At 45.5% G+C, this 20,229-nt stretch overlaps 1 protein-coding gene across 11 annotated transcripts in view; it reads left to right on the top strand.

Moving 5' to 3' along the window:
- The window catches only part of LPIN1 (lipin 1), a 150,753-nt gene extending 131,787 nt beyond the window's left edge, over positions 1-18,966 (top strand). For all 11 annotated transcript variants that reach the window (XM_008952322.5, XM_008952320.5, XM_034952635.3 and 8 more), the window contains 4 exons: positions 6,656-6,808; positions 11,022-11,136; positions 11,949-12,052; positions 16,188-18,966. In XM_008952322.5, the coding sequence (XP_008950570.3) occupies positions 6,656-6,808; positions 11,022-11,136; positions 11,949-12,052; positions 16,188-16,347 (532 nt within the window). In that variant the 3' untranslated portion in view covers positions 16,348-18,966. The remainder of the gene's footprint in view (positions 1-6,655; positions 6,809-11,021; positions 11,137-11,948; positions 12,053-16,187) is intronic.
- Positions 18,967-20,229: the final 1,263 nt, after the last annotated feature.

Raw genomic sequence — 20,229 nt, 5'->3', positions numbered from 1 at the left:
CTGTATTGTGATTTCTAGAGAAACAGAGAAATGATTCTCATGCTAGGGTACCAGGGAAAAGATGCCGTTTACATGAGGGTTTGTGGACTTTTTCCTGATTTTGCTTCCCTTAAATTTGGGTATGACTTACATTTTATGCACTGTAGTATTTGTCTAATGAAAAAGCCAGTCTTCAGCTGGGCACAGTGACTAACACGAATAGTCCGAGCACTTTGGGAGTCTGAGGCAGGTGGATCACTTGAGGTCAGGAGTTTGAGACCAGCCTGGCCAACATGCTGAAACCCCATCTCTACTAAAAATACAAAAATTAGCCAGGGATGGTGGTGGGTGCCTGTAATCCCAGCTGCTCGGGAGGCTGAGGCAGAATTGCTTGAACCCTAGAGGCAGAGGTTGCAGTGAGCCGAGATCGCACCATTGCACTCCAGCCTGGGTGACAGAGTGAGACACCATCTCAAAAAAAAAAAAAAGAGAGAGCGAGAGAGAGAGAAAAAGCCAATCTTGCAGTTAGCCACTTGCCTGAAACAACAGTGAATAAGGACAATTTTGTTTTCTGCTGAATTTAATGACTTGTTTGGATCTAGTCAGCCCATGAGGAATGATCCATAAGGCTAATTGTCACCTTGTTCATAGAGAGGGTATAAAGCTGGCTTGAGTATTGATGAAACAGAACAAATGCAAATGGAAGATACAGGAACCCCTTTCAGATTCAGGTGCATTCAAAACTAGAAGGAAAGTCAAGAAGGACTGTTGCCTAAAAGATCTAGATCATTCAGCTAATGGGTCCTTTGAGGCCTAAATTTGGGCAATAATTTTTTTGAATTTTTGACCTTATTTCATACATGCGTTTATATTCATGTAACCAGAAGCCAGTGTCTTTGTGACTTAGAAAAAAGAACACTTACCGTGTTTCCCCAGGTTCGTTAGCTCCGCTGGGGCCTAGGTGTGCAGTGTCCCAAGCCAGTGGACTGAAAATGAGAGGCATCTGTAGCAGACTTGTTAGGGTCTTTTTTTTTTTGGAGATGGAGTTTTGCTCTTGTTGTCCAGGCTGGAGTGCAATGGCATGATCTTGGCTCACTGCAACCTCCGCCTCCCAGGTTCAAGTGATTCTCCTGCCTCAGCCTCCCAAGTAGCTGGGATTACAGGCATGTGCCACCACGCCCGGGTAATTTTGTATTTTTAGTAGAGACGGGGTTTCACCCTGTTGGCCAGGCTGGTTTCGAACTCCTGACCTCAGGTGATCCATCCACCTCAGCCTCCCAAAGTGTGGGGATTACAGGCGTGAGCCACTGCGCCCGGCCTAGATCTTTTTTCCTCTCCTGCCCGCAGCAGTTATTTCTTTCATGTCAGCACTTCTTTGTTTATTGCAGTCATTGCCCTCTGCCAGTAAGAGATAGGATGATGCGAGATGATAAGAGATAGGATGGAAGGTCTGATCAGGAGTCGGGCCGGGATCCCAGAAGCGGCAGCCATTAGCTCACCCTGGGCCCTGGGACCGAGTACCTTCCCCACTCTGAGCTTTGTTTTCCTCTTCTATAAAATGAGATTAGGCTAGATGACCCCTGAGGTCACTGCTAACCCAGGAATGCTCTGCTCCTGGTTGTGTGGATTGCACAAGGGTGTGTTTTGTTTTTCCAAGCCAAACCTCAGCCCAAACTCAGAGGGAGCCCCTAGACTCTGGTTGCACCAGGAGCTGTCCTAGGTGCCGTCGGGGGTGCTGAGCAGTCTCTCCCTTCAAGAAGCTTGTGGTCTTGTGGGAGGAGACACTTAGGGCTCCCTGTAATAAGGCAGTGAGGGGCAGGTCGAGTGTGAAAGATGTTGGTTTTTGTTGGACATACGTCAGGAAGTTAATTTTGATTGACCAGAGGTGTCAGAGGAGGCCCCTGTGAGAAGGTGGCACTCAGCTGAGTCTCCATGGAGGAGCAGGGTTTCAAAGGAGAGGAAAGCTCACGACAGGTGGAAGTAGGAGCGAGAGGGGAGGCTGGGAGATGAGCAGGTACTGGGTGGGCTCACTGAAAGGGAGACTGCGGTGCAGACGGTGGGGTGGGTAAAAGATGAAGCAGGAAAGTAGGCAGGAGCCAGGTTGCAGAGCGCCTGGGAGGCAACTCACCAAGCCTGAGTGGTGCTGAGCCTTCCTTTCTCAAGGTGGCTTGTGACCCTCTCTCCCCTTAGGATGGCAGATGGGGCCACAGAGTCCTTTTTCTCTACAGTAGTGGCTCTCAACTGACGGACATATGGCAGTGTCCGGAGATGCTTTTGATGGACATAAAGGGGCATGCTGTTGACTCTTAGTGGGTGGACCTGGGATGGTGCTGCATATCCGATGAGGTGGCATCGTGGGGGCCTCGGTCCCCAACAGACACTCCTCCAATCTCAGATGTCAGTGTTGAGAAACTGCAGTCTAGAAGCTTGCAAAATGCTCCCGAAGGTAATCTTTCCAAACTGTTTAAATCTCCCCGAGTCAGTGTCTTAAGAGGGATGCAGAGATTAGGCAGAGGAGAAAACTTGTACCAAGCCTGGGCATGGATCCCTCTTTTTTTTTCCTTCTTCCCATTCTGGTGTTTCTCCAGAGCCCTGTTCCAGTTGCTGAGAATGCTAGAGGAACAGGGGTGATGTGTGTATCGCACCTTTATCCACTGGCACCTCCTATTCCTGGGTCCCACCTGTCCTTCTGGGTATTGTTGGTTTTCCCCAAGCACCCTCTGCTCCTGTGGGGCAGGGCTGTGCCATGCCCTGTGCGTACCCCAAGCCCCGTGTGCAGCCTGGCATAGGAGTGCTCAGTGAGTGAGTGTGCACTGAAGGGACCGTGGAAGGAGCCTGCGGGTTGAGCAGGGACTTGGGCTGGGCTGGCCTGTGTGGCATGTCCTGCCACCGGTTGTCCTTCTGAGTGAGGGGTCTTCCCTGTGAGGGGCACCATGGAGACTTAGTGCTGCCTGAGCATTTGGTGGGGCACTTGTTGGCATGGCAGACAGCTTTTGTTGAAGGCAGGAGGGAAGGCTCTTCCACCAGCAAACATTTTCCCCATTAGGTCACTCTCGAGCTGGCTTTCCAGCTAAGTTTAGTCAGGCAAGAAGGCTGGCATGCTGACAGTAACTCAGTGGCATGGCCCAACTGTGAAATATATTTGACAATCCAGTTCTGAGTGAGATTAGCATCTTAGATCTCTGCAGGTGGCAGCTTTTAGGACTTTGATGTGAAGAGCTATACATGGAAATAGTGATTTCTTTTTAAAGAGTGTATGAATTAGATGGCTAAAATACAAAGATATTTAGAAATTAAAAAGATTGGCTGGGCGCAGAGGCTCAGGCCTGTAATCCCAGCACTTTGGGAGGCCAAGGCAGGTGGATCATGAGGTCAAGAGATCGAGACCATCCTGGCCGACATGATGAAACCCTGTCTCTACTAAAAATACAAAAATTAGCCGGGCATGGTAGTGCATGCCTGTAGTCCCAGCTACTCAGGAGGCTGAGGCAGGAGAATCGCTTGAACCCGGGAGGCGGAGGTAGCAGTGAGCTGAGATCGTGCCACTTGCACAAAAGCCTGGTGACACAGCGAGACTCCGTCTGAAAAAAAAGAAAAAAAAAGAAATTTTTAATTTTGTTTGATTTTCAGATGCATCCCTGTATTCCAGACAAGCTGATATTTCTAGATTCTTTTTGTCTTAAAACTTTCTCATTTCTTAGTTTTAAAGAACATGTTATTGAGCAATTTTCTAAACAAATCCATTGGCCATTATAAAATATTCATGGTAGAACAATATGTTGGATAGGAAGCGGGTAGTTTATTCACTCATTCAGCAAATATTCACTAAATGTCTGCTACATGCCAAGCACTGTTTTTGGCACTGGGGTTGTAGCAAAGAATGGGACAAAGTCCCTGTCCTCATGGAGTTTATGGATGAATGAGAGATACAGTCGAACGAAGGACTATAACGTCATATTAGTGATCAGTGCTAGGAGGAGAGGGAAGGCAGAGCAAGGGCCAGTGCCTGGGTGAGGAGTGAGGGGGTGTGTGTTTCATCGCATGGGGGAGGTCAAGGGAAGGGCCTTCTGGAGAGGTGAGATCCAGCAGAGACCTAGATGAGGTGAGGGTACAAGCAGTCCCTGCAGACTGGTGGAAAGGTGCTCTAGGCAGGAGGAACGGCATGGGCAAGTGCCAGCGCAGATGAGCGTGGCGAGTTGGAGGAAGGATGGGAACACCTGTGTGGTTTGCCAGGAGTGAGGAGTTGGACAGTCATCACAGATGGGGTTGGGGTTGGAGAGAAAGGTGGGGGCCAGGTCTTGTTGGTCTTATAGGCCACAGCGAAGGGTTTGGACGACGTCTGTGAGAGGTGCAGCCTCAGGAGGGCTCTGAGTGTGAGTGGGCTACGCTTTAATTTTCTTAGAGCACCACGTGGAGTCGGGATAGCAGCAGGGAGGTCATTCAAGATTGTCGCAGCAACGGAGGCCAGGAGGCCATGCAGTGTGGACGTGGTGGGAGCACTGGGTGGTGCCGAGGGTGGAGCAGAGGGGACCTGCTGATTGTGTGGCGTGGGGGCTGGGGGTAGGTAGACACCAACGGGGTCCCTGAGGGTTTGACGTCACACCTGGGTTAGGAGAGTGCCACTTGCTACTTGCAGTGCCACTTGCAACAGGGGCCCCCGAGGAGTCTCGGGGTGAGTTGGGGAGAAGCCGCTGTGGTGTGTGTGGTTTTGGAGGTACCCATTTTGGAGTGCGATGAGTACTGTGGGGTCGACGGTGAGCACGTACTGCACAGTGGGTGTAATGTGGAGTTCATAGTAGCCTGCAGCTTGGGAGAGGGGTCTGGATGGGGTCCATGCATTTGGGAGATATCAGTGTATAGATAGTGTTTAAAATTTTTGAATAATATGTTTTACTTAATCCAACATATTCAAAATGATACACTTATTGATCACATGTAATCAATATGAAAACGATTAATGAAATGTATCATACCTTCTTTTTTTTTAATTAAAAAGTAAACTTTAATGTCGAAAATGCAAACTTGGGGAAGACAGAAAAGGTCACACACAGGGCTGTCACTTCACACTTGGAAGGTTGCACAGCGGCCAGGCAGAGGTGCTCCTCACTTTCCAGACAGGGCGGCGCATACTTTCTTTTTTTTATAATAGACTTTGAAACTTGGTATATATTTTATACTTAGAGCACATTTCATTCTAGACACTAAATTTTTGATAGTTAAAAATAGTGAAATGGGGCCGGGCGTGGTGGCTCATGCCTGTAATCCCAGCATTTTGGGAGGCCGAGGCGGGTGGATCACCTGAGGTCAGGAGTTCAGGACCAGCCTGGCCAACATGGTGAAACTCTGTCTCTATAAAAAATACAAAAATTAGCCGGGCGTGGTGGTGCATGTCTGTAATCCCAGCTACTTGGGAGGCTGAGGCAGGAGAATTGCTTGAACCTGGGAGGCGGAGGTTGCAGTGAGCCAAGATCACGCCACTGCGCTCCATCCTGGGGGACAGAGCAAGACTCTGTCTCGAAAACAAATAAACACACACAAAAAAGTGAAATGGACCTGCTAATGCAATAAAGTTGTGTTCATAGACTAGTTGTTTTTTCAGTCTAGATATGGCATTTGGAGCTGTGGAAGTGGGTGAGGTTCCCAGGTCCTCTAGGGAGTGTGGGGGGTGTGGAGAAATGAGGCCTGAGACCCTGGGCGCTTGTGTGTTTTGAGGCTGGCAGAGCTGATGGGAGCAGGCGAGCTGCTCTGTCTGGGAAGCGGTGGGTGCTGAGGAGGAGAACACCCGGACACTGTGGAGTCCTGGGAGCTGAGTGACTCAGGTGCTCTGGGAGAAGGAATGAGCCCCCGAGGCAGATGCTACTGGGGAGTCCATTCCTACAAGAATTGAGAGTTGATACCTGGGTTTGGCAAGATGGGCATCAGGGTGACCTGTGCAGGGACAGCAAGGAAGGGAACAAGAGAACAAGAGTCTGCTGGGAGTGTGAGGAGAGGAAGGAAAGTGAAGAAGTGGACTCAATGCTTGTAGTCAGCTTTTTGGAAGAATTTTGCTACAAAAGGGAACAGAGAAATGGTATCTTAGCCAGAGAGAGACTAAGGACGTTTTGGTGTGTGTGCATGTGTGTGTGTGTGTGTGTGTGTGGTTGTTTTGGCTTGGCTTGTTTTAAGGATGAAATGAGAGATTGCAGAATATTTATGTGCTGATGTGAATTACCCAAAAGAGAGGAGGAATTTGATGGGGTGTGTGTAGGGGCGAATGAAGCAAATGCTGGAGCAAAGTGTGTGAATTGGCAGGTGGCTGTGGTCTTGTCGCAGGGGCTCTAGCCAAGAGCTGGGACCAGGGGGAGTACAAGGGGCTCAAGCGCAGGCAGGTGAGCCAGTTTCATCCATCTGAACCTCAGTTTCCATAGCAGTAAAACCAGAGGAAAATACTCATCCAGCCATGTTCTCCTGAGGATTAAACAAAGTGGGGAATGCAAAAGCACTTAGTGAATTACAGTGAAATGTATTTAAGCCTATTTCTCAGTTGCAAGCAAGATTTTGTAGAATGTGGACTTTTGTTTGTGGGGGAACTTGAAACAGTGCCATTCTCCACAGAACAGATATGGATCAGGATTTATGAATGCAGAAAGGTTCCATTTTCTGATGCCATGAAATGTGAATGTTTTATGTCTTTCAGGAACGGATATAAATTTCTCTACTGTTCTGCCCGTGCCATCGGGATGGCGGACATGACGCGGGGCTACCTGCACTGGGTCAACGAGAGGGGCACGGTGCTGCCCCAGGGGCCCCTGCTGCTGAGTCCCAGCAGCCTCTTCTCTGCCCTGCACAGGTACCAGGCCTGCTCCCTACACCTACATCTGTGGGCCTGTTCAGACCCTCTCTCTTCCTAACCGCAATTTTTGTAAGAATAGCCTCCTCACTGGTCTTCTGCAGCCAATATTCATGCTCCATAGCAGGCACCAGAAAAATCATTCCAAACACAGGTCTACACCTGCATTGGCTCCTCATGGCTTTCAGGCCAAGTCCAGACTCAGGAGCTTGGCGCTTGGTGGCTCCTCATGGCCTGTGCCTCCCCTCCTCTCCAGGCGTGTTTCTCTCGTCTCTACATCTCAGTCTGTGTCTCCCAGACAATTGTCTCTGCTTGGAGCCTTTGCACATGCTGTTCCGTCTTTTTGAGTCCCTCTCCTGCTCCATCTCTTCTTGAGTGGCCTGGCTGAATCTTAATGTCCGTTGGACAATGAGCCTCTATCTCATCTCCTTAGGGATCCTTAAGTGGCCTGTCTACGAACCACCATCATTCACCTGGCCTTTGACACCCATCATACTTGTCATTTTCTGTCTTAGATTTCTGGGAACACTGTTCATTTTACGGGTCCTCTAACAGACCACTGGCCAGTTTCTGATTACCTTCCTCCCTTCACCTATGGGGCCATATCAAGGTAGCTAAGCCAGACTAACTCTGGCCCCTTGGAGTTGGAGGAAGAAAACACTGGACGTCCCTGTAGTTGGAGGCCCAGGGCAATTTACTAGACACCTCTCAAAGCAAAAGCTATTGTGGTCAACCATAGGACATTGGTCCCTGCTGAAGGCTGATTGTAAATATCATAAACTTGGTCTTTATGAATGTCATTGACGCGATTCTGCCTGAATTTGAAGACCAGATGAACTGTTTGCTGCTGCTAATCATGCCAACAGTGGAAGAATCTAGATGGGCCCCAAATGCTGTGTTGATTCTTGTGTATTTTCCTTTAGCTCTGTAGGTACCTTTTCCATGACGGCGCTATTTTGTGTAAGCAGTAGCTTTTTTCCTGTAGTAAAAGATGTCAAATTGAGACATGCACATTCTAGGGGAGAAAAGTCAGGCACAACCTAGTGTATTTCAAGTCCTCAGAGCTATCATAACAGCACTGATCTCAATAGAAATCCTGATATTTTAGTGAAATTGTGTCCCTAAGCTATGCTGACAATTTGCAACAAGCCATTCATCAGCCTGTGTTAAGTAGTAAGGCTTTGCTAGGCCAAGCAAAAAGTCCACATCGTTACTCCGACATCCTAACACTAACTATGCATTTAAAGTGATCCTTTTCATTTCCTTATTTAAATATCATTGTCCAAGGTGTATTGCTTTTTCCCTGGGAGGAATTATTTTAAAAACCCTAAAGCTCATAGTTGATATGTCCTCTTGGAAGGCCAAGGTGCTCCAGTGGCAGATGGCCACCGGCCTGGTCCTTCCTAGGGCTGCCATCAAGCCAGAGCCGTTCCATGTGCTAGCTGTCCTGTGGAGTTCTCTAGAATTGCTAGCGAAGGCTGCCCTAACACAAATGACCTTCCTTTTTTTTTTTTTTTTAATTTTACTTTAAGTTATGGGATACATTTGCAGAACATGCAGGTTTTTTACATAGGTATACATGTGCCATAGTGGTTTGCTGCACCTATCAGCCCATCATCCAGGTTTTAAGCCCAGCATGCATTAGGTATTTGTCCTAATGCTCTCCCTCCCCTTCCCCTCCAACCCCCTGACTGGCCCTGGTGTGTGATGTTCCCCTCCCTGTGTCCATGTGTTCTCATTGTTCAACTCCCACTTATGAGTAAGAACATGCAGTGTTTGGTTTTCTGTTCCTCTGTTAGTTTTCTGAGAATGATGGCTTCCAGCTTCATCCATGTCCCTGCAAAGGACATGAGCTCATTCTTTTTTATGGCTGCATAGTATTCCGTGGTGTATATGTGCCACATTTTCTTTATGCAGTCTTATCATTGACGGGCACACAAATGACCTTCCTTAGCACAACTCTTTAACTGGGTGCAGTTCTGATTTTACTGCTAGGTTTTGAATTAGGATGAAGGAGGGGAAGGTAGTGGGTGGATATGCGTGTGGTGCAGTTGGCAAAAACAAGCCCTCAGCACAGGATGGCGATCACTTAGCCTTTGTCAGGAGTGCTGCGAATGTCTTTTCCCAGTTCATAGCTTTTAATGAAAATAAACTTAGTTTTATGTCATTGAATGTATTGTTTCCTCTGTAGTTGTGATTTTGTGTATTACCAAAGTCTTCTCTGACCTGTGGGCATGAAGACAGTCCTCCTGGATTTTATCTGAAGGTGTTGCTTTCACATTTAGGTCTATAGTCCACTAAGAATGGATTTATTTAGGTAGAATGAAGTAGGGGTGCAGTTTAATTTTTTTTTTCCTATATGGATATTCATTTGTCCCCACACCACATGCTAAAAAGACTGCCCTGGCTGGGCGCAGTGGCTCACACCTGTAATCCCAGCACTTTGGGAGGCCGAGGCAGGCGGATCACGAGGTCAGGAGATGGAGACCATCTGGCTAACACGGTGAAACCCTGTCTCTACTAAAAATACAAAAAATTAGCCGGGCATGGTGGCGGGCACCTGTAGTCCCAGCTACACGGGAGGCTGAGGCAGGAGAATGGCATGAACCCAGGAGGCGGAGCTTGCAGTGAGCCGAGATAGCGCCACTGCACTCCAGCCTTGGCGACCAGCGAGACTCTGTCTCAAAAAAAAAAAAAAAAAAAAGACTGCCCTGCCCTTGCTGCTCCGAGATGCCATTGTGGTCATAAAGCAAGTATCTGTGAACATGTGGTTCTGTTTTGGGGCTTTCTGTTTTGTTCCACTGGCAAAGGCCTGGACGAATTGGCCAAGGCCATAGTGTCCCAGCTCCCACAGCTGCAGAAGCTCCTCACCTTCCCAGCATCGGAAGTGCTAGGCCTGGCTTTCTGCTCGTTTTCGTAGCTTCTAGACTCAAATTTCATCAAAACACCCAAGACTCTGTTATGAGTTTGATTGAAATTGCAGTGAATCTGTAGAGCAATTTAGGAAGAATTAATATCTCAAAATTATATTGGATCTTCCAATTCAAGAGTATAGTCTGTTCTTCATTTGTTTAGGTCTTTCCTAATATATTTCAGTAAAGTTTTATAATTTTAGCTGTAAAGGTCTGGCACATCTTCTGTTAGATTTATTTCTAGACATTTTATATTTTAAAATTTGATTTAAAATACCATTTACACAATTACCTTTTCTGCTTGTTTCTAATGCATGAAAATGATGCGATTAATTTTTGTACTTTTTTTTTTGATACATTGACTTATTAACCTTATTAGAGTCTTTTTAATTCTGGTAATTCATGTGTAGGTTCATCTTCTTAATGTGCATATTTGTTTTTTGTGATGACAATTTTTTCCCCTAATTCTTTCTAATATGTATAACTTTTATTTATTTTTCTTACATGATTGCATTTGATAGGACAGGCAATACAGCAGTGAATTGCCACGATGATACAGACCACCCTTATTTCACTGTTAATAAGATGTTCACTGTAGGTTTTTTTAGTATTCCCTTCTATTCCTGGTTGGAGTTCTCATCTGGATTAGATGTTAAATTGTATCAAATCCTCTTTTTAAATTTAAATATTTTAAAAAATGAATTTTAATTTGGGAGGTAACTGGTATCAAATACCCTTTTTGTATCTATTGAGATGATCATGTTTTTCTCTTTTAACCTGATAATGTGTTATATTGATTTTAAATATTAAATTACTATTTCATTCCTGGAATAAACCCAGCTTTTATACATTGCTACAATTTGTATACACACACACACACACACACACGTGTATATATATATTTTAGAATTTTTGCACGTATATTCACAAATGAGATTGGTCCACACTTTGCCCATACTTTCTTTTTTTAGGTTTTGTTTTTAAGGTTATGCTAGCCTCATCAAATTAATTTGGAGATGTTCCTTTTTGTTTTTATGCTCTGTCATTCTTTGTTCTCTGGATGACCAGGATAACTCTTGGTGAAATGGCTCATCCTTGGTGTTTTCTTTGTAGAAAGACTTGAAAGTACGGGTTTACTTTCCATCTCGTGCTTTTCTGGGATGTCTCAGCTGCCTGACACACACTAAACTTTTGAAGATTTGAGTTTTCTCAGTGTTGCGGCAGCTTTGTCAGCTAAAAACAGTTTGATGCTAAAGGAAGCTTAGCCTCTCATGTTAATCTGTTATTTATTTGTTTAACAGAGAAGTGATTGAAAAGAAGCCAGAAAAGTTTAAAGTCCAGTGTTTGACAGACATCAAAAACCTGTTTTTCCCCAACACAGAACCCTTTTATGCTGCTTTTGGAAACCGACCAGCTGTAAGTAGTAGATTGGGTATTGAAGAACCCTTGAAATGACTGCCTTTTCTGGTTGCTGTCATCTGAAAGCCCTATCCGAGAACCATATGTAGAGTCAGATTCTCATCCCAGAAGCAGTAGCCTGGTGAAGAGCCACTTGCCCACATCTAAAGGCAAGGGGATTACAAATTATCTTATGGCCTCCAGGGTTCTTTGAAGGTTGGCAGGTGGGTCAAAGCTTGAGATGTGGGACTTAAAACTCCAGATTTCAAATTACTCATTAAAGCAGTAAAGCAAGAACATTTAATCGGATTAGTTTCTTTCTACCAGAAGGGAACCGCAAAATCAGTCCTAACCATAATGGCGAATTCAGCATCTCACGTTTTAAGTGTCTAGTGTTGTCTCGTATCATGAAAGAAGCGCTTTGAGATTTTGCACGTATTGCCCACATTTACTGGAAAGCTAAGTATTCTAGAGAATGTAGTTGGGTACTAACTGCTCCATCAGAAAGTCCTACTTTTGAAAGTTATGAGCGATTTTCATTAAGTAGGAATATGGGTCAAAGAATAACCTGAAGAAATGTTAGAATTGCGGGGACGTGATAGGTTGTCTTTTCTTCAACTCAGTCCTTGAACAGATGAGGGAATTGAGGCCCAGAGAGCAAAACTAATTGAATAGTTTCCCGTCAAAGGATATTCTTTCACTGCACCACTTTGAGGTAGAGCTCTGGTTAATGAAAATTTGAGATTTCATCAAATCAGAAATACCATGGACTTGTTTTTACAATGAACTCTTTTCTAACGAACACTTTAAATCACCTTTACCAAATATAGGATGTGTATTCATACAAGCAAGTAGGAGTGTCTTTGAATAGAATATTTACCGTCAACCCTAAAGGAGAGCTGGTACAGGAACATGCAAAGACCAACATCTCTTCGTGAGTATTGTACACATTTTATGTGATTATTAGATCAGTACTATTATCTTAAAACGGTGCTTCCCAGTTTGCGGTGTACCTTTTCCCCTTTGCTGCCTATATGTTAATCTGTAATTCTTATAATGAAAAAATGTAATTTAACTCCTCGTATTTTGTCCAAAACATAATTTTTAGACAACTGGAATTAAATCAGATCCCTTCTGGGTCTAAAATTTAAACTCGTGGTTAGAGTCTGCTACAGAATGGAAATGAATGAATTTGAAAACTAGTAGTTTAGATTTGCCAAGTTAGGTTTGAAAGCCTAGAATGTGAATGAGAAATATAACCAAACTGAAATATGTGAAGTTATATTTAAAGATGAGGAACTGTATATCTCTTCACATACCAAATGTTTCTTACCAGAGACATTGCTGTGTAATTGTTAAGAATTCCCTTCATATTTTTGGTCAAAGCCCAGTTTTTCTGAGTCGGTGGGCTAAATGGGATTACTCTTTCCAATGAGGCATCCTTGTGTGCTTAGAATCACTCTTGACTTTCTCCTGTCCCCCTCGGGTTCCTAACTTATTAGGATGGAGAGCATTTCCTCATTCCATGTTGTTGGGAGGTTGGCCCACTGGGTGACATCAGCCCAGGCCGACCCTTGTCTTCCTGCCTTGTCCATTTCAGAGACTACACCTCTTCTGGTCTGGTCTGGTCTGTGCAGACCTGGAAAAGAGCCTCTGGCAGGCCAGGCTCGGTGGCTCATGCCTGTAATCCTAGCACTTTGGGAGGCTGAGGCGGGTGGATCACCTGAGGTCAGGAGTTTGAGACCAGCCTGACCAACATGGAGAAACCCCGTCTCTTCTAAAAATAGAAAAATTAGCCGGGTGTGGTGGCGCATGCCTGTAATCCCAGCTACTTAGGAGGCTGAGACAGGAGAATCACTTGAACCCGGGAGGCAGAGGTTGCTGTGAGCCCAGATCGTGCCATTGCACTCCAGCCTGGGCGACAGAGCTAGACTCTGTCTCAAAAAACAAAAGAGCCTCTGGCCTTAGTGGCCCCAGATAGCCCGAGGGGTTCCTCTTTATCTGGAGGAGTTAGACTGGGGGAGTTTGGTTCTAGGAGATTCCTAAGGATTGGTTTTCTCCATGTACCTTCTGTGGTTTTAGACAGAGAGATAAGTTCTCTCTAGGGCAGATTTTTCCTTTCAAGATGGTCCTTAAAATAGTTGGATTCTAATTGAGTGTCAATAGGGCAGTTCTAGGCTAACAGGAGTCCTGGGGCTGCCCCACAAGACTCCTCTCACCCTGCAGTCATGCCAGTACCCAAGCAGTCCTCAAGGTTTGTGCAGAGAGAGGGGAGGCTGGAGCCAAGGCCCTGTTCCCTCCTGCAGAAGGCGAGGCAGTGCCAGGCTGCTTCCTGATTGGCAGAAAAACAGCAGGAACTTGATTCCTTTCTTAACCCTTCCTTGCGGTTTCTGCCACCTCCACTGTTCTAAGTGGCTGACTGTGACAATGTCTCGTTCCCACTCCCCTCTCATTCCTCAGGCTGGAGAGGACCTACTGGGTTTCTATTTAGGATCTGTGTTATAGTCTGTTTTCATGCTGTTAATAAACACATGGACCCAAGGCTGGGTAATTTATACAGGAACAAGGATTTAGGCTGGGCACGATGGCTCATGCCTGTAATCCCAGCACTTTGGGAGGCCGAGGTGGGTGGATCACCTGAGGTCAGGAGTTCAAGACCAGCCTGACCAACATGGTGAAACCCTGTCTCTACTAGAAATGGCAAAAAAAAAAAAAAAAAAAAAAAAAAAAAAATTAGCCAGGCATGGCAGCTTGCACCTGTAATCCGAACTACTTGGAAGGCTAAGGCAGAAGAATCACTTGAACCCAGGAGACGGAGGTTGCAGTGAGCCAAGATCACGCCACTGCCCTCCAGCCTGGGTGACAGAGTGAGACTCCATCTAAAAAAAAAAAACAAACAAAAAAAAAAAGGGGAGACCTCACGATCATGGTCAAAGGAGGCAAGGAGGATCAAGTCATGTCTTACATGGATGGCAGCAGGCAGAAAGAGAGCTCGTGCAGGGAAACTCCCCCCTATAAAACCATCAGATCTCATGCGACTTTATCACAGGGACAGCATGGGAAAGACCTGCCTCCATGATTCAGTTAACTTCCACTGAGTCCCTCCCACAACACGTGGGAATTCAAGATGAGATTTGGGTGGGGACACAGCCAAACCATGTCAGGATCAAAAAGAACTTTGAACCAATGAGACGCTGTCCAGGAATGGGAAAGTGGCAGGTCTTGCCATGCAGTGCGTGGAAAGAGGGACTCCAGCATCTGAGAGGGTTTGGCTAGGTGGCCTCTGCGGTCATTGCATTGACTGAGGCTCTAGGGTTAAAATGCACACCTCGCCCATGGCTTGGCCTAGGGTGGAGCTCTGCAGACTTTACTCATTGCCAGGGGATGTTGACATTTTACACCTGGACTGGAGGCGGGGTTGTTCCTGTGAGAGAGTAAATCTCCTCCCCCAGGAAGCTCACATTTCTCTGGCGCTGAACTTGGTATAGCTATTTCTGAGCCAAGTAGATGCTTGTCATTCAGAACTGGGACAGTCATCTGAAATGTCTTCAGAGACTGGGGCCACACAGCGGGAGCAGCTCAGTTCTTTCTCCCTTTCGTTTGCGAGTGTCTGTGCATAAGCTCTGCCTGCTCGGGAGGAGCACTGCGTGTGGAGGTCGGTCTGGGGGAGGCGCGCAGATGGAACTCGGCCTGGCCGCTCAGGGAGTGTGAGAGTGGGTTTGGTTCCAGTGCCCACCGCGGCCTTGTAGTCAAGCCTGCAGGGAGGGGCCCTGCTGCCGCAGCCACAAACCTCAGACAAATAAGCCTTAAAGCCGGGAGGTATTTTAAAAATCTGTCTGTTTGTTTGAATCCCAAGGAAAGACGTAACTCTTGGTTTTGTATTAGGAGACGTCACTTTCCCATTTTGTGCAACACACTGTTTTTCATAAGTCCTTTGCAGGTCCTTTATTAAATATACACACTCGGCTTCATTTAGTACATTATTTTATACCTCAGAACATGCACACTTCTGGAGTCTGGATTTTGAAAGTTCCTTTAGGTTCTTAGCAATTTGGAACTAGACAGTGATCAGTGACTGTCAAGGAGGAATCTGGGGATGGCTGGCAGCGGGCTGGGTGTGCCAGAATCTCAGTTTGGAGGTGCCTGGAGGTCTGAGCATGCATATTCAATATAGCAATAGCAACTTTCTTTTCATAGTAGAAGCCACAGAAACTAACATGCAACATATTTTTGGGCATGCAAATAAAAGAGAGCAAGAGAACGTTGTAGGAAGCATTGGGAAGCCCTGCTCTAATTCAGCTCCACAGACTGTAAAGACGAAGGGCTCCAAGAGGGCAAGACAATTGTCCAAGGTTACAGCAAGCAGGAGAGCCCGGGTCTCTTGACCGTCATGCCAACCAGGGCTTTTTTCTCTAAGACGTGTTGATAATTTGTCATTTAGATACATTTGAGCACCCAGTATACATTATTTTAATGTTGCATATGTTATTTTATTTAAATTATCCTTAAAACTGTGGCATAGTTTTTATTTTCCTCCCTTTACAGTGGAAGAAATTGGCTTAGAGAGGTTACGCCATTTGCCCACGATCACGCAGCTAGTAAATGGCAGAGCTGAACATCAAATTAATGTCTCTTTAACCCCAGGACCCAGCTCCTTTTCACTGTGCAATGAAGCAATCTCTGTCAGGTGCTCCAAAGATGTGCCTTGTCTGTGATTCTTCCCCCGATGTCCCATATGTGACCCCTGCAGCAGGCACTATCCCATGGCCATGCTGACTTCCTCCTGCCGTCTTTTGCTTGACTGTATCCCCTTTACCTGTCCTTCAAGTGAAGTCAGGTCCCACCCACCTCTTCCCCAGAGCCTTCTCTGATGCCTCGTTTGCATACTCTTCATTTTCATCTCTCATTTTCAATTAATCGATAACAAATTATTCTAGAATGACTTCAGTCGTGTCGATAAGTAGGCGGTCTGCTCCTTGAGGTTGTAGATCTCTCTTGACTTCTACGTGCAGCCCTGGGTGCATAGCTGGTATCGCTCAGTGCCAGTGACAATGTCCCTTTCCTTCCAGGTATGTGAGACTCTGTGAAGTAGTCGACCACGTTTTCCCGTTGCTGAAAAGAAGCCATTCTTCAGACTTTCCCTGTTCGGATACCTTCAGTAACTTCACCTTTTGGAGAGAGCCACTGCCACCTTTTGAAAACCAGGACATTCATTCTGCCTCAGCGTAAAATGTCCCAAGCAGCCTCTTGCCAGCAGTGCAGAGCCTGGTTGTCACCCATTAAAGGATAGGTCTCCCCGGAGTGCACAGCTCCACCTGGGAGCCTGGCGCGTCATCATTGGCCTGACAGCAGAGAGAATTGAGAAGCATTTCTCCCCTGCCCCACCCCGGGGCTGACATTTCTAAGCAAGATAGGAAGGGAGCACTTTCTAGGCGAGGAGTTGGGCGCATTTGTACCATGAAAAGCATTCCTCAGTTGTGGCTTAATGCCAGTTACGACGCTGCCTTTCCGGCCTGCTCCAGCAAGTAGCTACTGGTTCACGTGCAGTTTGGGGCTGTGAAACCTAGGCAGAAGGTGGCTGTCTGAGGGCTGTCCCCGCCTAGGACAGGGTCAATCGATGAATGCCAGATGTGCACGGTTTTTGGCAAAGTAGGGGGCACATTTCCATTATAGCAATGTTAGTGCCACCACCTTCTGAACACAGTGGGGAGGTCTGTGAAGGCTCATGTGACCTGGATCTGAGGTCTCTGATAGAAATCCGGACGCCACCGGGTCCAGGCCTGGCCTCAGACTTGGCCTTGTGGATGGGCCCCTTACAGTATTTGCTGACTAGTCTCATTTTTAGGTGATAAGTTTTTCTTTAATTCCTTTGGTTAAAGATAGTCTATTTCATTGGCATATCTCCCCCCAGTTTTTGTGGCTCAAGGCTGGAATATTTATGCCTTAATGTATCTATGGCAGACATTTAAGAATGCGCTTTATCTAGCTCATGGTAACTTTGCAACGCCTTAGATTAAAATGACAGTAAATATGACTAAGGCAGTATTTTGAATGAGTTTGACACTGCCGGCTTCCTTCCATCCAGCAAGGTGGTGCTGACAGTGTGGGCTTGAGCGCACTTATGCCAAATGATAATGATACTGACTTCTGTTGGGAGCTCTCCAAAGAAACTGGTTGGTTTTAAGAAAATAGTTTCAAGAAGTTCAACTATATTCTTTTAGATATTATTTATTGTTTTACTCTGATTAGGTTACTGTGATAGGCATTTATTCATATTCTTTCTATACCACTGTCATTAATATATTAAAAAGATGTATGTGTTAGACTATCGAAAGGGCCTTATTCTCTCTTTCTCATAGACTGACCTTCTTTTGGAATTTCTGAGTCATTTAATTTCCTTAGCTTTTTCCACTCAAATTAAGGGCAAGGGAAAAAGTAATAATTTGAGTGGCATTCTTTAAGCCTACAGAATGTGATTCTTTCACTTGTTTATTACACTGGCTCGTGGACAGAACAATTTGAAAAGTGAAAGAATTATTTTGGTAAAAGATTTTGCTTTACTTTTTGAAGCATTATTTTTTTAAAGAGTGTTTTACTCCAACGATTGAAACATTTTCCTATTTAAATTTCATCGTTAGAATCACAGGAGGCAAAAAATGGAACGGTTGAATGAAATTTTACTCTTTCTGTGAAAGAAAATCCACAGAGTTGTTGCCTCCGTTGTAGTTGGTGGGCCCTGTTAGCATTGGATGCCTTTGCCAAATGGTTCATGTGGACACACAAAGGCAAACAGATCTGCCATCGATCGCAGATTTCTGTAGAAACACGGATGTGCATGTGCAGATTCCCTTTTGCAGGTATTAAAAATAATTAAAAATAGTCCTGCCTGAGGTTGCAGTGAGCCGAGCTTGCACTACTGCACTCCAGCCTGGGTGACAGAGTAAGACTCCATGTCAAAAAAAAAAAAAAAAAAAAAGTCCTGCCTTAACTAACTCCTCTGCGCTTGTTCACTAGTAACCTAAAGAGGCTATATTCATTCTTTATGCAATGAGGGTATTTTTGAGTGAATTTTCACTGCTCTGAACTAAGTATAAGCTCATGGGCCTGCAAAGGTTCACATGGTTTCTCCTTTGCACCCGGGAGGAACTTTGGCTGCGAGAATTGGGGGATGTATCCCTCATGCAGTTCGCATCCAGGCAGCCCTCTGCAGCAGCACACTCTGCAGGCGGAGTTTTCAGAGGATGCAATTTTGGATCCTGAATTTTGATGTACCTTAAACTTCCACATCACTGCACCCTGAAACAGAGCATGCTTTCCAGAAAGTCACACTCTCAGATCTGTGTCAAGTTCAATGTGAGCCCTGGCAAGGCTGGCATATTAATACCTGCCTTCTGGCTTCTGAAAGTGAGATTTGTATATGGGCTGCACTCACGCATATACGAGTTGGTTTATCTTTGTGTACATGACTATAACCCAGTGATGCTGAGGTCATGTGCTGGAATGCTGTGTTTGGGCCACACATTTCAAAGTTGCCCTATGGAAATGAATCCCACTTAGTGACAAGTCATCAAATGTTTGTCACATGTGATGAAGAAAAATATGTATACCTGGCATAGAGAAAAATATATACCTGGTACATTGGAGAAAAATAATTACACTTTCAAAGAGAATTCCCTTTGCAGTTTTATGTTTGGATCACCACTGTAAGCACACTTTATTTACATTTGATCTGTATTTGTATATGCTGGTGCAATGATAAAAATCACTGTAATACTTCATTGTGTTGTACTGGATACAAAGCTAGAAAATATTGCAATAAATGAGACCGATGAAAGACTTCTCTGAAAATCAGGTGTGTGAATTTTAAATAGTTTTTGGTAAGTTACTAAGTTGTTGATTTTCTGGGGTGTGTTATCAAGCATATTCTAAAAAAAATCTTCAGGCTATGAATTGTTCACTATTTGGAATAAATGTTTTTCCTGATGTTTTAGATTTAAATGGGTAAAAGACCAACCTTCTCTATGCACTTGGTGGGGACAGGAGGGATGAAGAAAGAGAGGAGAAGGCTGCACCCGGGATCCCTCCCTGCCCTGGTGGGATGATTCAGGAGTAGGGAGGTTTCAATCAAGTGAATTTCATGAAGTGCCTCCCAGGGCCTGGCCTAGAATCGGTGTTTAGCACACGGGGGTTCCCCAGCCTCACATCTGCTGTCCTCATTTTTTCGACTCTTCTCTGTGGTAAACCCCAGATTCATTTTTCATTTTGAATGAATCAAAATCCTTGACTAGTGCAATCATAAGCTGAAAACTGTCATAATTCCTATTGATTTTACATGTCATCGTGGCTAGAGGCTTCCTATTGATTTACCTGCATCAGCCTAAGTGTTTTTGGAATAAATGGAAAAGTATTGGCCCCCTAAATGCAACATAGCCGGCCAAGATACTAGGCCAAATTCCTAATGAAGCCCAAATCCAAACGGTTCATCTCTAGGTGCCTGTAGAATTAATGCTTTTGCGTCTTAAAAAACAAAACCTTCTAATTTTGTTGAACACCATCATGGATTTGTTCCAACTCAGACTTCAGTGTGTGGGCTCTTTTATCTATAAAATAAAAATTTGTCTAGACTATTGTCTTTGGCCTGTGGATTCCCACGTGCTGGCGGAGCTCTGCAGGCAGCTCTCACGTGTGCGGGGGAAACGAGCTCGGGGGCTTGGATTTCCCCAGCGTCTCAGCTGTGATCGCCTGAATGTTTAAAAGGCTTTACAGCTTGGTTCTCAAACACTGACACATCAGCACTTTTGCATCGGAAGCCGAGGAAGGTTGACGATGGGGCCATTGACCATCAGCATCGGACCCCAGAGTGCTCTTTCCAGGAAGAGGGAATGCATGTGGCCCTACTACAGCCCTAGAACAGCGGAACTGTCCTGGAGGAAAGTTAAGTCGGCCCCTTCTTAAAAAATTAAAAAGCTGGATCCTAAAGGCTGGGTGCGGTGGCTCACGCCTGTAATCTCAGCACTTTGGGAGGCCAAGGCAGGTGGATCATCTGAGGCCCAGGAGTTTGAGACCGGCCTGGCCAACATGGTGAAACCCCGTCTCTACTAAAAAAAATAC

The sequence above is a fragment of the Pan paniscus genome, chromosome 12 (assembly GCF_029289425.2).
Source record: "Pan paniscus chromosome 12, NHGRI_mPanPan1-v2.0_pri, whole genome shotgun sequence".
Lineage (NCBI taxonomy): Eukaryota > Metazoa > Chordata > Mammalia > Primates > Hominidae > Pan > Pan paniscus.
This window is presented reverse-complemented; position numbering and strand designations above follow the sequence as displayed.